Raw genomic sequence first — 15,810 nt, 5'->3', positions numbered from 1 at the left:
AAAAAAAAAAACAACCAAAACCTAAAACAAACAAACAAAAAACCAAAAAACAAAAAAACTAAAACAAACCCCTGTTCCCTCCTCCCTCCCCTTGCTCACCATCCCACTACCTCCTTCTTACTGGCCCTGGCATTCCCCTACACTGGGGCATAGAACCTTCACAGGGACAAGGTCCTCTCCTCCCATTGATGATCAACTTGGCCATCCTCTGCTACATATGCAGCTGGAGCCATGAGTCCCCTCCGCCCCCACCATGTGTACTGTTTGGTTGGAGTTTTAGTCCCTGGGAGCTCTGAGGGTACTAGTTAGTTCATATTGTTGTTCCTCCTAAGGGGCTGCAAACCCTTCAGCTGGTTGGGTCCTTTCTCCAGCTCCTTCATTTGGGGACCCTGTACTCAGTCTAATGGATGGCTGTGAGCCTCTACATCTGTATTAGTCGGGTACTATCAGAGCCTCTCAGGAGACAGCTATCTCAGGCTCCTGTCATCCAGCACTTGTTAGCATCCACAATAGTGTCTGGATTTGATGACTGAATGTGGGAAGGAGCAGTCTCTGAATTGTCCTTCCTTTAGTCTCTGCTCTATAGTTAGTCTCTATAACTTTTTCCATAGGTATTTTGTCCCCCCTTTTAAGAAGGAACTACGTATCCTCACTTTGGTCTTCCTTCTTCTTGAGTTTCTTATGGTTTGTGGTTTGTACTTTGTGTATTTCGATCTTCTAGTTTAATATCCACTTATCAGAGAATGCATACCATGTGTGTTCTTTTGTGATTGGGTTACCTCACTCCTTGAGCACTTTCCCTAAGCCAGGCTCAGTGCTAAGCAATTTTTTTTTCTTTTTTAATGCATTTCTCCATTTGATTTTTGAAGATAAGTCTTAACATGGAGGTAACATCACAGGCATAAATTACAGGACTGGTGAGAAGTGGTATGGGCCCCAGGCTCTGGACTGTCCAAGTCCTGAACACCAACCCAGAGTGCTTAGGGACTCTCATCTGTTCTGCCAATGGTGGCCTCCTCTCTCAGCTCAGTCAGCCTGACTTGATGCCAGTCTTGGTGTGTGTGTCCTGAGAAAGCGACAAACACATTATATTGTTGCGGTTTGTTCCTTTAGGCCAATTGTGACCCCTCAGAACAAATACTCTGGAATGGCCTCAGTGGACGTGGCACCTAGAAAGAGCTAAAATCCTTTGATATGTACACACTGCCATTACTGAGTAAATGGTGATGCTTGTCCCATAGGAATTTGAAAACATTTCAATAAGTTGAACCTGTGACAGACACAGAAAGTTGTCTGAGGGGATTTTTGTTGCTGCTGCTGTTCAATCTTGTATGCCTGTGACTTTGAATTCAAGAATGATCTTAAGGGCAAAGGGCTGACAGCCATCAGAGCACTCCAGTGAGTTGAGAATGCCAATGGATGATTGCATTGTGCCACTCTGTCCTCACACTCCAGAGTGTGGGTGAGCCTGAGCAGGTGGAGCTGAGAGGGACCTGGAAGGGTGGTGAGCCTATGAGGTGCCTTGGAGTTGCGCTATGGCCCCCTAGGCAGTCCCTCCTCTGCATTGGAAAGTTTTGCGATATCTTGGAGACATAAGTATAAGACTGAATGAAGAGACTCTGCCCCCTGGTTGAGATGGCTGTGTCGTGATAGGAGAAAAGCTGAAAAGGAGTGATAGGAGATCAGCTGAAGCTGTGAAACAGCCTGTCTTGGGCAAGAGAGGAAGTGTGCAGCTACGCCGCCATGGGCCTTCCTTCTCAAGTCTCCACTAAACCAACACAGCTGTTCACTAACATTGGACTATTCTTCTCACAAGATGCTAGTCTATGCCACTCAGGGTTCCTAGCCATAGGGTGGCTATTGAGTGCTTGAAATATGGCTGGCATCATTGAGCTCTGGACTTTTTAACCTAATTTTAATTTTAATGAACTAAGCCACGTGTGGCTAATAGTATCAGATTGGGCAGTGCCGATAGAGAACATTTCACCATCATGTTTCTGTTGGCCCGCACTCTAGGTAAGCATTGTTGGGAGAGGAGTCAAGAACATCTGAGTCACTTCACTTTCTAACTAGCACAAAGTTGTGGTTGACTTAGAAAAAGGATATATACGCTTATATAAATACCTGCACATAGACACAGGTATCTGCATCCCTTGGCCCTTTGTTTCTTAGCACCAGATTAGCCCAACGGTTATTTCTTCCTTTTTTCTTATAAAAGACACTGACTTCACTGGAGAAATGTCTTCCGAGGGTTGCCTGGCAATATCAGTATGTTTTCTGCAGCCACTGTTGCACAGTTCAGCTTCCAAAGTTGTCTACTTTGCATAGAAGGGAGAGAGATGCCACATTCCTGGTCCTCAGACCTGAGATTCTAGGAGGGTGGTGACCAGGCAAGGAGAGCCTCTGCATCTGTCAATTCTGTGTGAGAATAATATCTCAGTGGTAAGCCAGGGACTCAATCCAACATGCAAGGAGGATTTCATCTTCAAAATATTTATTTAAATAAAATTTTACAAGTATTTGAACTTTACAGAAAACAAAACAACACTGACAAGTACTATACAGCTTTGATCATTTATATATTCTCAAAAAAGTGACTGGCTTTTCTTTACATTTTTCTGTTCTTTTTCCTCCCCTCAAGAAATCAAAAAAGTCTAAAGATCCCTCTAACTGTTTCTGAGTATGACCAAAGCAGGCCAGAAGTCCAGCGTTGCTGGGGTTACCCCCATGCCCAAGCCCCTGCTAGTTGAGAAGGTCTCTATGTATCTTCTTTTTAAATTTTTGAAAAAGATTTATTTTATGTGTATGAGTGGTTTGCCTACATGTATACATGTGTACCACATGCATTCCTGGTACCTGGGTCTTTTACAAAAGCAACAAGTGCTCTTAAGTGCTGAGCCATCCCTCCAGCCCCTTGGGGCCTCTTAAGTTCTCCATTAACTTACCATCCCCAGATGGATCAGGTATGCACAGATCCCAAGCACCTTACCCTAGGACTGTATCCATGGCAACTCTGGGATAGACCAAAGGAAAAAGTATGGAGTCATAAAGGAATGAATTGGCATGATGCAAGCAGAAGAAGCAATATGAGAAGAATTGTCAGAGTGAGGCAGAGGGAGACAGGACACCAAGCACTGCTTTGGGCTTCTGCTACCTGGCGTCTATGGGAGGGCCTCTCATATCATGAGCCCTGCATCATCCTAAGTGCTTTGTAAAGGCAGAGAGTGTGTGTGAAAGGAAGCGGTGATCCAGTCAGGGCTGGGATTCCTGGGTTCCAGGATACAGAAGCAGCTGGGAATTGCCTTTCTGGATGTTTCGTGACAGGCACTGGCTCAAGTCTATTTGATTAGAAAGCAGTAGGTACACTGTGCCCGCTGTGCCCAGCGACAGAGGCTTTGTTATGGCAATCAGGGACAACTGACTGCTGTCTTAATTCAAACTGGCAGCCAGTTGTCACGGAAACCATGTAATTTGTATGGTCCCTGATCCTGGTTGATTCATCCTTGCAGACCGTATCTGACATCCCATCTCTGCTGTGTCTCCACCTCTACCCCCAACTCTTCTGTCTTAGGGAGACTGAGAGAAACGGGAAGGGCATCTGGGTACCAATTGGCAGAGAAGGGGAGAGGACTGGTCATTCTGTGACATGTGGAGGACAGCCAGGTAATCTACAACCAGCTCTCTACGTGACAAGGGGACAGAGAATCAGGAAGTGTTGCTTTGGTCAAAGAGGCCTGTGGGTGGAAGGCTTGAGTGCCTAGTGACATTGTGGTTCTGTAGGATGGGTGAGTGAAAGTGACTGCTCTGTGTGTTAGAAGACCCAGGAAGCCACCACTAGGTAGCTACCCTCCAAGGACCTGGAGCACATTGGGAGTAGAGCCGTGAGTACCAGGTAGCTCAGCTGAACAAGTAGAGGACAACTTTCCATTCATCCGGTCATCAATTTCGGGAATTTTTTTCTTGCAGCTCTAATGTCATAATTTGGCTATATCACTAATTAGACAGATTTTTTTTTTACTGTCTATAATGGTCTCTGTGGGGACAATGTTTATAGAGCCCCTTAGTAGATGTGCAAATGAGCTGTTGGAGTCTAATCACTTACAAGCTGGGAATTCTCTGCCTTTGTAACATGGCCACAATACAGTAAAAAATGCCAAGCAATTTGTTTTCTTAGTCTTGGACTAGGGAGGTAAAGCTCTCCTCCACTCAGAAAATGGCATGGCGTTGGTACCCCAGGGCACATGTGTCAATCAACCCTGGTCTCAATGCCTTGTCTCCCCTTCTGTAGCCGTCAATGGGGTGTCTTAAAAGAGTAGGTCACTTAGGGGGGACTTGTGAGGTATTACAAGTTTATCCTTAGCATCGTTGTATATCCATCCACAGTTATGAGTACCTACTGTGTACAAGATATTTGCCTGAGCGTCAGCATAAAGAGCAACAGATATCTTTACAGTTTTATCTTTCGCTTAAACTATGGCTTCTACATCCCACTGGCAATGCATCATGCAATGCTACAAACACAGGGGATTGCTTCTGGTATGTGTTGTGTTGTGTATGCGCATGAGTACATGTGTGTGCATGTGCATGCGTGTGCGCGTGTGCATGTGTGTGTGCGCCTGTGTGTGCATGTGTGTGTGTGTGTGTGCGCGTGCGCGCATGTGTGCTGGTTATGAGACTGGACTTAGGATGATCTTGTTTTCTTTCTGAAAGCCCTTGGTCACACAGATTATAGCTAGCTCACGCGAAGTATCTCCTTACCCTTTCTATTTCTATTACACATCTCATAGGTACACACCTACAATCCAATGAAGTGAATATGTGGGTTTCCATAGCTTTCTCATAGTCACTGCCAAGAGCTGTTCATCACTGCTTAGAAAAGGGCACCTTACTGAGTAGTTATGGGGTAATGTCCCCGAGAGGTCTTGGATCACACTCAACATCTGTTAGAGGTAATGAGGACCTTGTCGTGAACTGTAAGCAAAGAGCTTTGAGTGTATCTGGAGCCATACTTTAAACTTTTAGGTACAGGCAAAAGGTCAGAGGCATATAGGAACCACTAGCTATGTCTGTATCAGTATATACTGAAGTGGGGACTGTACCAGGTTCTTTGAATGTCCAAGTGTATTTCCAGTAAAACACTCTGTAGGGATACGAAGCACCCATCTCCAACCTGAATGATATACAGTGCATAGGGCCTTGCATCATGGCTACTTAATTGTGCAGATGTGCCTAAATCTGGACATGTCTTCCCATAAGACATTTCTGCAAGTATGTATATTTGAGCAAACTGCATATTACATGGCCGAGTGATAAATAGAATATCCTGTCCCATGTACCCATTGTCCAAATGTGCATACATATGATACTTACAAAGTTGAAAATCATCTAAAATGCATGTATACATGTTTTCTGTGCTTTTGTGATAGAGTATATCAGAAACTGCAGTTATATGCTTGGGGCTACAACAGAGAGCACTGATATTGGACACATAGCTGCCAGGACAGTGTAAGAATTGTCTACAAGCTCCCATCCATTGGGATGCTTAGTCTGAAATTTGTCCCTTGGTTGAGTAATCTGTGGGAGTAAATGCATCACTTTAAAGGCTCCTCTAAGTCTTTGTGGTTGGAAGGAGGCTCAGCTCCAAGGGGAACACACACTGCTTCCTTACTAGACAAGCAGTGATGGCCTCTTCTCCATCTGGAGGAGCTTGGGCTGAGCAGAGATCCAGAGGTCTTCATCTTTCTTCTTCTTCTTCTTCTTTTTCTTTTTCTTCTTGTTTTGGTCTGGCTGATGGTTGCTCTTAGGTGGCCGGCTACAGCAGCAATGGCAACAGATGAAGAAGAGGGTGAGAACCACCACCAGGGGCAACCCCAGGAGCACAGCCAGGCAGACGGTGTTGAAGATGCCTCTTTCATGTCTCGTCTGGATGGTTTCCCAGATAGAGTTGAAGAAAGAACTGTTTCTCTCCATGGTGCCGGCCTAGTGTGGGACCTGAGTATCTCAATTATCTAACAAGCCTTCGGCTTCACACAACACAGTGCTAGACACTTGGAATTTATTTTTCTTTTAGCTTCGCATTTGGGCATGCCACCAGGAGCACCTGAAGAAAGTAAAGTGAACAATTCAAGAGAAATGCAGTAGTGATGGTCCATCATTTTCATAGTATCAGTGGCTTTATGCTTAGAAAAGAGAAGGAGGGCTGGTGAGATGGCTCAGTGGGTAAGAGCACCAACTGCTCTCCTGAATTCAAAATCCCAGCAACTACATGGTGGCTCACAACCACCCATAATGAGATCTGACACCCTCTTCTGGTGCATCTGAAGACACCTACAGTGCATTCATTTATAATAATAAATAAATCTTTGGGCTGGAGCAAGCAGGGACTGAGCGAGCAGGTCTACCGGAGAGAACGGACCGACCAGAGTGAGCAGGGTTGGCCAAAGTGAGCAGAGGTCCTAAAGTCAATTCCCAACAACCAGATGAAGGGTCACAACTATCTGTACAGCTACAGTGTGGACTCATATACATAAAAAATAAACATTTAAAAAAAAGAGAAGGAATCAATGAGTTGCTGAGTTTTCTGAAATTGTATTAACACTCAATATACAAAGTGCACACAACAAGTCGATAACCTTTAACCCATTTTCATTATGTACATATGTGATATTGGGCTTAGGATAAAAGAGTTACTACTATGTCAGGCCTGGTACTAGGTACTTAGCAGTTGTTGAATAAACTAACCAGTGCTTTTTGGTTAATTCTCCTCCTGTACCCTACCTAGCTCACCAGACAGGTGATGGACATGCATTTTCCATATGATGGCCTCTTGTCTGAGACCCTAGGAACACAGCTTATCACTTTTGATATTTACTAAAGCTTAAGCACAAGATGAGATGGCCTTTTTATGGCTAAGAGGTCACCAGTCCTCATCTTGTCACATGCCTGCCACCTTCATTGGGTGCTTGCTTTTTTTTCCCAACACACCCTCTCCCCTTCTTACACTTTGTTCCTGTATCTGGTCTTCTCTGCTTTCTACCTTCTCGCTCTTTGTCACCTCATTGACTGCTTCCAAGCAAACCTTCTGGGTCCCTTTTCTACCCATTTGTTATCTCAGGGGAAAGAAACCTAACATGGGGCCCCTATTCTGAGCTCAGTGGACAGTGGGTCATCCTTCTATTGTACAAGTATCTTCTCTTCTGTCACTCCTCCACCTCTCCACATATACCTTGGGGATCAGCTCTCGGCTGCAAAGTCCTGTAAAGCCTGTAATCCTTGTGTTCAAAGACGGCTTTGGGAACAAACATGATTCAGAGAAATTTAAGAAATCTCTTGCTGTGTAACACATTACCTATCCTGGACTCAAATAGAGAGAGTAACCAATTTTTCTGCTGGAGACTTCTGGCCAGCTGTTTTACTTAAAAGAGACAAATACGAGGTCTACCATGGGGAGGCAGGATGTCTGAGGCTGCATGGAGTTGCAGCAAGCACCCAGAATTTTGGATAATGAACTCAGCATTCTCCTAAGGATGCTAATAGCCAGATAGTGAGAATGGTGTGAAATATATTGCAGTACTTGGTACTTTCTGACCAACAGGGTCTCCATAGGTGAACCAGGTTAGGCTTGAACTTACAAGCACTCAACTACCAGGCTCCTGAGTGGTTGGAGTACTTGGTCTTTTAAGTGAGCAGTAGCTTGGTGCTGTGAACTTTGCACCAAGAGGCTTGTGTGTACCCTGGGCTCAGAATGCCAGATTAGTTCCTATTAATTCTATTGCCTGGAGGGTAAAGCTGTGCCTCACAGTGCTAGGTTACTTGGTGCCCTAGAGCTTGTTCTAGAGGAGGTCTGGTTCCTTGAGTTACATGCTTGATAATTGCCCTGTATACTCAGTGGCCATATGTCCACCTCAGCTCTGCCTGGCTTGGTCTGCTTATGTGTCCCCAATCCTAATGGTATTATTTGTACACTCTTGGCAGCTGCATAGATTGACACCTAGCACTGTAACCCGTTGGTCCACAGGAACTAAAGCCATGCTATCAAAGTACAATGATGGTTTTAGCCTATGTTTTTAAAGCACTTATTATATGCCAGCCACTGTTCTAGGCACTTTCTACTTAAGTCACTTCACACCCACTGACTCATGATTGTCATACGCACCAGGTGCTATTATTCTGTTTTTCAGCTAGAGGTGGAAGCACAAGTCACAAGACACGTGACTGGACTTATTCATTCTGGGGAATTTGGCTCCAGATCTCCAATGTGTGAACTGTTCACAGGCATTGCTCCGGGTCTCCTAGTCCTTTGTACAGAATTAACCCATTTTTGGCAAGTAGCCCAGGATTTGCAGAACCTTATAATCATTGGCTATTCCACAGACTGTCTCAAGCATTTATTCCAGTCTACCTTAGGGAAATCTGCAAAGAGATTGATGTCTCATTATGAGATACTTCCCCAAAGAAACAGAACAGCATCCAAATCCTTCCTCAGTGCAGGTTTACAGAAAAGCCAAGCCCGAACTAAAATTCAACATGGAAACAAAGAGTGGTCTCTTGGGGGCCATGTCCTCTTACTGCAGGCATGGCCTAGGCCTCTGGGAGGGCTGGAGACACCTGTGACTTGGATCTGCCTGCATTCCATTCCAATTCCAAGATTCCAGGCTCTTGGAAGAGAAAACTATCGGTGCAGCCAGAACTTTGTAGGACCCATCCCCCACACAAGGACTTTCCCTCCTTTGAATTTCCCAACTCTTTTTTTTGCCATGACCCCTTGCTTTGCCTCAGTCTTACATATCAGTATTTTTGGTTCACTTGGAGCAAGTTTTCCATTCTGTGCTGGGAAGATTCTGGTGGTATCCTTTCTTTTTTTTTTTTTTTTTTTTTTTTTTTTTTTTGGTATCCTTTCACTTGATCACCCACATAGCCATATTGGGACAAAGGGCTCCTGGCAACGTACCTGGGATTCACATTGATACCAACGCCACACTGTTCTACATTAGGTGGGCTCTGCAGACAGGAGAAGGGCATTAGGGAGAGGAAGAAGGCTGACTTCCTGGAGAGTAGTAGGACAGCTTTTGGCCATTCCTTTAAAGATAAATAGGCTTTTGATAGAGAACTTTGGGCAAAAATGATATTTAAACATCTCACGCAGAGCAATGTCTAGGACAGGAATGGGGCAACTTCCAATGAGCTTGAAGCTCAGGGTGGGAGAAGAGGAGTCTGAAAGATGAATGAGAAGGGTGGTTGGTGGCGGGGATGAAGATGGGTCTTATGTGGGAGCTTTGGAACAGTCACCATGATCCGAGCTGGCATTTAGGAAAACATCGCAGCTCTCAAAAGCTCTGGAAAATATTGTAAGAAAGTCCTTTATCCATTTAACAAACATTTATTGGACATTTGATTTGTGCCAGAGTCTGTACTGGGCATAGGGGATTCAGCAATGAATGATAAAGTTATAATTTTTGACACTAGCTTTTAGAGTCTAGGGCAATTATTATTATTGAGGGTTGTGTCATAAAAGACAAATATAATAAGCACATTCCGACTTAGATTGCTTAGTTGGCTGAAATAGAGGCATGCATTTGAATTATGTGTTTATCACAACGTCCCAGGCTCCCCTACCCTCCCTACCTTTGTCTTAAACATGTCCATCCCAAGGCACCTAAAATAGCCTTTGAATAAATAGATTTCTTTTCAACTAAAACTAAGTCAATAATTCACTTCTGCATTCTTAAAGGTACTTATTAGAGTCAGATCTCCACATAGCACAGAAAGAGTACTCATTAACATTTGGGAACCCAGTCTGGGAGAAATTCGATTAAAAAGTATTCTTTATATTTTTTAATCTACAAATTCTTGTCTAGGCTCCCTAGGTTACTTGCTGAGCTCTGCTAATCTATAGCATTTCATTAGTATTTATGAGCTTTGTGTTATTAGCATTTTCCAGGAAACAATCAAATGTCTCCTTAGTGGTATAAATGAAAAGTTAGGGCTTCCATAGGATAGTATGCAAAAGAAGTCACATGGGGTGGGCTGAATGGGTTCTGGGAAGACCCTATTCTTTTGTTGCTTTCAAGTATCAGTGACACAGAAATGTCATTCATCTAGTCATTCAATAGGTGCCGATCATTCTTTGTGGCTGTGCTTGAGGCTGTAGGTTTGAAAGAGAATGGGGAAAGTTACCTTCAGTTCCCTAGAAACAAATTATTATTGCTCTCTACAATCCTCTGTAGTAGGTAGTATGCAGTATGTAGGATGTATATAGTATGTAGTTGGAGAAAGAGTCATCCATCCATTGCTATTTCTCCACAAGCTTCTCTCTGCCTGGATATGAGGCAGTGGAGCGGAACAGTGATACAAGAGCCGGAAGACCTGGGTTTGAGCCTCGGAAGAAGCTGTCTGACTGCAGCAGGCTCCTGAGTCTTAGCTACAGACTGACACTGATCAGCATCTCTGTGATGTTGTAAGGATCAAAATGGCCCAGTCTATTTCGTGTGCTCTCTAAACTACAAAGTATACAGGTATGATCCATATCACAGTGGGTTAATTCTAACGTTGAGCTTTTGCTTCTCGCCCCTTACTTCTCAGCCCAGTCATCACTGTTAAAGAACTACCACACCAGACAGGTGATGGTTGTGCATGACTTTATTTCCAGTACTCAGGAGGCAGAGGCAGGTGGATCTCTGTGAGTTTAAGGCCAGCCTGGTCTACAGAGAAAGTTCCAGGACAGCCAAGGCTACATGGAGAAATCTTGTCTTGAAAAACCCCAAACTAACTAACCAAACAACAACAACAAAAACCCTACCACCCTCCATTCCTCAGAGAGGATTCTTCCAGTTCAGCTCCAGTTCAGGGGCTTCTGGGTTCTGTGTCTGAAGTGCATGATGTCTTCAGCAAGAAGGACTAACCTTACACCTTTGAGAGGTAACCAAGGGCAAGAGCAATATGCTGTATGTCTTATGAGTCTCTTGAACAGTTTTGACCAACAGCTCAAAAGAGGGTTTTTAATGCCTGGTATTGGGGTTTTTGTTAGGTGACGTTTGGCTCTTTGAGGGATCATTGTCAATCCAGCTGGAAAATTTTCATTTAAACTATAAATGCATATTTGTGTACGGATTTGTGTATTATGTGGATTTTTTGTAGTTTGTTACTATTAAGGTTACTTGTGACTTTTTCAGATATCTTTATTGTTATTTTACCCTCCTTCTATATTAATCTTCATCCTCATTCCTAATTAACACTCCCTCTATTTTTCCTCTTTCCACCACCAGATCATTTATTTGTACCCTGATATTCCCCTCTTTATTGCTTCCATCCCAGAAATGGTCCCATTTTGACTTTAAGGTTTCTGCAGTCGCTCTAGGATATGTACTCACATCTGAAGATGTAGAGCTAGGAGCCTCAGATGAGAGTGAACATGTGACATTTGTTTTCCTATACCTGGGTTACCTTATTCAATATGATCTTGTCCAGTTTTATTCATTACCTGTAAAGTTTATGATTTAATTTTTCCTTATAGCTGAGTAGTTCTTCATATGCATGATAGTTCCAAAAGAATCTTCCAAAGGAGGTAGGCAACCCAACCAATAGCTTCATCCAGCTATGATGCTATGAACCACAACAATGAGAGCATAATGCATGCTAACATGCATGATTGGCATGTTAACCCTAAGGGTGCAGTAGTGGCACATATACCTTGGTGGTAACCAGCAGTTTGCTAAACTTAAGTGGGACTTAAGGCCCACTCAACAGGAGGGAAACCATGTCTGGCACTGGAAACCTAGCTAACTAACCAGGATTAGTGAATTCATAGATTTTGGAGAGGAACCTACAAGTGGTACTTTACTAATAGTTCTTAACAGAAGAGTCAATGACCTAATAGCCTTAAGAGGATCAAAAAACACTGGACAGGAAAATTGACAAGTAACACCTATGGACTGTCTAGATCTGGGAAGCTCCTGATAAGGGAGTCCAAAGGATGGTGTGGTTTCTTCCAGAAAAGCATCCCATCTTGACAAAGTCAACACACCAGCCTTCTTTGGTAATTATCACTTTGTGACTACAGGGGAACTGGCTTGAAGATGGAATCTTCCATTTTCAAAGTCCCCATTTGTAAAAGCCCAACCCTCTGCACTGGGTCTCTACTCCCAAGGACAGACTGGTGTCCTTCATCGCTCTGGTAGAAGAACAACCTGCTTCTGGAGAGGTTTTATTCTTTTATTTCTGTATCATCTCAGTTAGTTCCCATTCAACACTAACTGTATTCGAATCATTTGTCCTTATACCCACAGGGAAGTGTAGTTCTCAGCCTCAATAAAAACAAATGAACAAACCCTGCTCTTTGCAATAGGTGGAGACCATTACAGAAGACCACAACCAATCAAAATGTAGAGTTGTGGAGCCCAGTTCCAATGACTATATCTACAGTACACCTCCTACACCTACAGCTCAGGGATTAGTGTAGAAGAGGTGGTGGAAAGGCTGTAAGAGCCAGAGGATCAGGCAGTTTGCTGTGAGATTGTGTCTTTAGGAATGTCAGAAGCTGCATGCACAAAGTCTCACCAACGTGACTGTGTAAACATGAGTTGAACAAGGATGACGAGAGCAGATATCCTAAAGTGGATGGGAAAGCCCATGAGAGCGCAACAGTACACGGAGAATTACAGACAACCAAGGGAGGCTAGGAGCAGGAGAAACAAGTTTTCCCGAGGGAAGAGCACACCAACTGGTTATCCACTACCAAATGCTCATCCCTGAACACACATCCAAATGACATTATACAGACGGAGCATGTTGCACTTACGTATTTAAGAATATTTATGTATGTACATTATACATATATGTTTAAAAACAATTAATGAAAAGAGAGACCATGAATTTGAAAGAAAGCAAAGAGGTGGATATTTATAAATACACAAATGATGTAATTATAATTTCAAAAATAAAAACAAAACAGGCATGGGGAAGTGGGAGGCAACAGGGGTTTGTTTTGGTTGTTTTTGTTTGTTTCTTTATTTTTTGGAGGGGAAACTGGGAGTGGAGAAATTTACATGTAAATAAAGAAAATATCTAAAAATAAATAAATAAATAAAATTACAAAAAAAATTACAAAAAGATCCCCTCAACCCCATCAAGTTAAAGGGCGCTTTCATCAACAGCCTTTCTGCTTCCAGGCAGCCTGCAGGTCTACGGCTTTAATTCTAGACTCTTGGCTTCTAGAGACAAGAGAGAAAAAGGTCACCTGAAGAACGTGTTTAGAGGACTACTGAGCTCATAGGTGAGGCTTCAGAAAAGTGACTAGCTATTTGCAGGCTCAAGCCTCACTCTCAGGCTTTGGGACCCATGGGTGTCAGTGCACAGGTGTGATTCATTCTGCAGAGAGGGAGAATCAAATCTCTGAGAGCCAAAAGCTGCTACTGGCAGGCTGTGAGGCTGTCCTTAGGCCTGGCTCATGCTGTGTGAGCCTTGGGTTTTAGGCAGGGAGAGGCTCTAATGAATGTGTACTCCTATTCTGTAAGGAAGCTGTCACCCAGGTGTGAGAAAACAGACTGGAGAGGAAGAGAAGAGGAGGACATTCCCATAGTTTAGAGAGAACTGCGTCAGTAGAGAGGGTGACGGTGGTGGAGAGGTTGGGGCACTAGGATGTTCTTCAGAGTAGGAGAACGTGTAAGACATGAGGAAGTGTTTCTGGGCTCTACTTTCTTCTAGCTCTGGTCTCTCATGAGGAGTCTGAATGAATGCAGGAGTGCATGCTCAAGTGTGTGTGTGTGTGTGTGTGTGTGTGTGTGTGAATATGTAAATATACATTTTCTTTTCTCTGCAAAAAACCCCATTCCCGACTCCCATCATCTCTAATACCTTACCCGACCCTGGCTGCCCAAACCTTGCCTCAGCTCTCAAACCACGCACCTTGCAAAATCCCCGAGGTTATGATATCACACAGTTTACAAAACAAACTTCTCTGGCTGTGAGGGCTCAGTGCAGAGCCTTAGCTAGTGGTTGTTGACTCTGCTGATCTGTGTTCTGTTTTAGTTACAGCTCTTACCCTGCTAATTTGAAACATACAGGTACCCTCTAAGGCTTGTTAAGAACTGCATTGTATAAAACCTGCTGGATCGTGGCAAATAATCTGTTTGCAGGACATTATATTTGCTTCTGAAACCCAGCCCTGGACATTATAAAAGTAAACGTATTTCCCACATTTAATTAACTGCTTCATATAACTAGTAATAAAAGCTGGGGGCTCATTTTTGCCCTAAAGCACACATATATGATATATGACTAGAATTTGATTGTTAAAAGAAAAAGGATGGTATTTTTCTCCAGAATCAATGCTGCAATTATGCTTACAATTTTGAACAGAATTACAAATCAATCATCAATATTGAAATGCTTAAGGTACCTAGAGTTCTTAAAAATAACTGTGGTGGTTTGTATATGCTTGGCTCAGGGAGTGGCACTATTGGGAGGTATGGCCTTGTTGGGAAAGTGTGTCACTATGAGTGTGGGCTTTAAGACCCTTGTCCTAGCTGCCTAGAAGTTAGTCTTCCCATAGTGGCCTTCAGATGAAAATGTAGAGCTCTCAGTTCCTCCTGTACCAGGCCTGCCTGGATGCTGCCATGCTCCCATCTTGATGATAATGGACTGAACCTCTGAAACTGTAGGCCAGCCCCAATTGAATGTTGTCCTTATAAGAGTTGTCTTGGTCATGGTGTCTGTGCACAGCAGTAAAACCCTAACTAGGACAATAACTAAAAGTTGCTTTATTATAATGCTGTTCCTGGATTAGAAAACCCTTGAGGTGGGCCACTGGTGTGACTCCTTTAGTTTGTTATTGAGAAGTCTAGAGTCTATTTCTCTGGAGGTAAACCCCTAGCAACTAGCACAGTCAGGCCCAGGCCCAGTACTTTCTTGCTCTCAGTTCACCTTCTTTCAGTTCACTTCTTTTGGCTTTCTCCAAAGAAGTTCTTAAAAACTGGCACCTGGTGATATTTTGTAAAAATGCAAGGTCCTCTCTATTCTACTTACTCATAAGGCCAGGGAAGGGACTGTAATACCCTGGGGACCACAGAGATAAGGATGTCTCTGAATTGGTATGGGGCAGAACTCAAATGTTGATGAATACACCTTTGTTGTGGAAAGGTACTAAGTTCAGTTTTCTCTTTTCCCCCATAGCAGCAGTTTTTGTCTTGCTGTTTTAGTCGAGGGTTTCTGTTCCTGCACAAAACATCATGAACAAGAAGCAAGTTGGGGAGGAAAGGGTTTATTTAGCTTACACTGCTGTTTATCACCAAAGGAAGTCAGGACTAGAACTCAAGCAGGTCAGGAAGCAGGAGCTGATGCAGAGGCCATGGAGGGATGTCACTTGCTGGCTTGCTTCCCCTGGCTTGCTCAGCTTGCTTTCTTATAGAACCCAAGACTATCAACCCAGGGATGGCAGCACCCAAAATGGGCCCTCCCCCCTTGATCATTAATTGAGAAAAAGCCCCACAGCTGGATCTCATGGTGGCATTTCCTCAACTGAAGCTCTTTTCTCTGTGATAAGTCCAGCTTGTGTCAAGTTGACACACAAAACCAGCCAGTACACCCACTCAAGATAGCTGATGAACAAGGCTTACATCGATACGGCTTAAAGCATGTATGATGAGTAGTGCTCCTTGGTAGCTACTTTGACCCAAGAGTGGGTCACCTCAGTGCCTTAGAGAGGTGGTTCTGAGACCAGATATTCTGGTCTGAATTCTGGCTCTTCCAAAAGTGTAGCACATGTCAGGTCTCCTCCCTCTCCTCTCCCTCTCCCTCTCCCTCTCCCTCTCCCTC

General features: G+C 43.7%; 1 protein-coding gene across 5 annotated transcripts in view; it reads right to left on the bottom strand.

Moving 5' to 3' along the window:
• Nucleotides 1-2,477: 2,477 nt before the first annotated feature.
• The window catches only part of Kiaa0040 (KIAA0040 ortholog), a 36,724-nt gene continuing 23,391 nt past the window's right edge, over nt 2,478-15,810 (bottom strand). For all 5 annotated transcript variants that reach the window (XM_031386644.1, XM_031386635.1, XM_031386625.1 and 2 more), the window contains one exon: nt 2,478-6,100. In XM_031386644.1, coding sequence (XP_031242504.1) covers nt 5,668-5,970 — 303 coding nt within the window. In that variant the 5' untranslated portion in view covers nt 5,971-6,100 and the 3' untranslated portion in view covers nt 2,478-5,667. The remainder of the gene's footprint in view (nt 6,101-15,810) is intronic.

This window comes from Mastomys coucha, unplaced genomic scaffold (genome assembly GCF_008632895.1).
Source record: "Mastomys coucha isolate ucsf_1 unplaced genomic scaffold, UCSF_Mcou_1 pScaffold1, whole genome shotgun sequence".
Classification (NCBI taxonomy): domain Eukaryota; kingdom Metazoa; phylum Chordata; class Mammalia; order Rodentia; family Muridae; genus Mastomys; species Mastomys coucha.
This window is presented reverse-complemented; position numbering and strand designations above follow the sequence as displayed.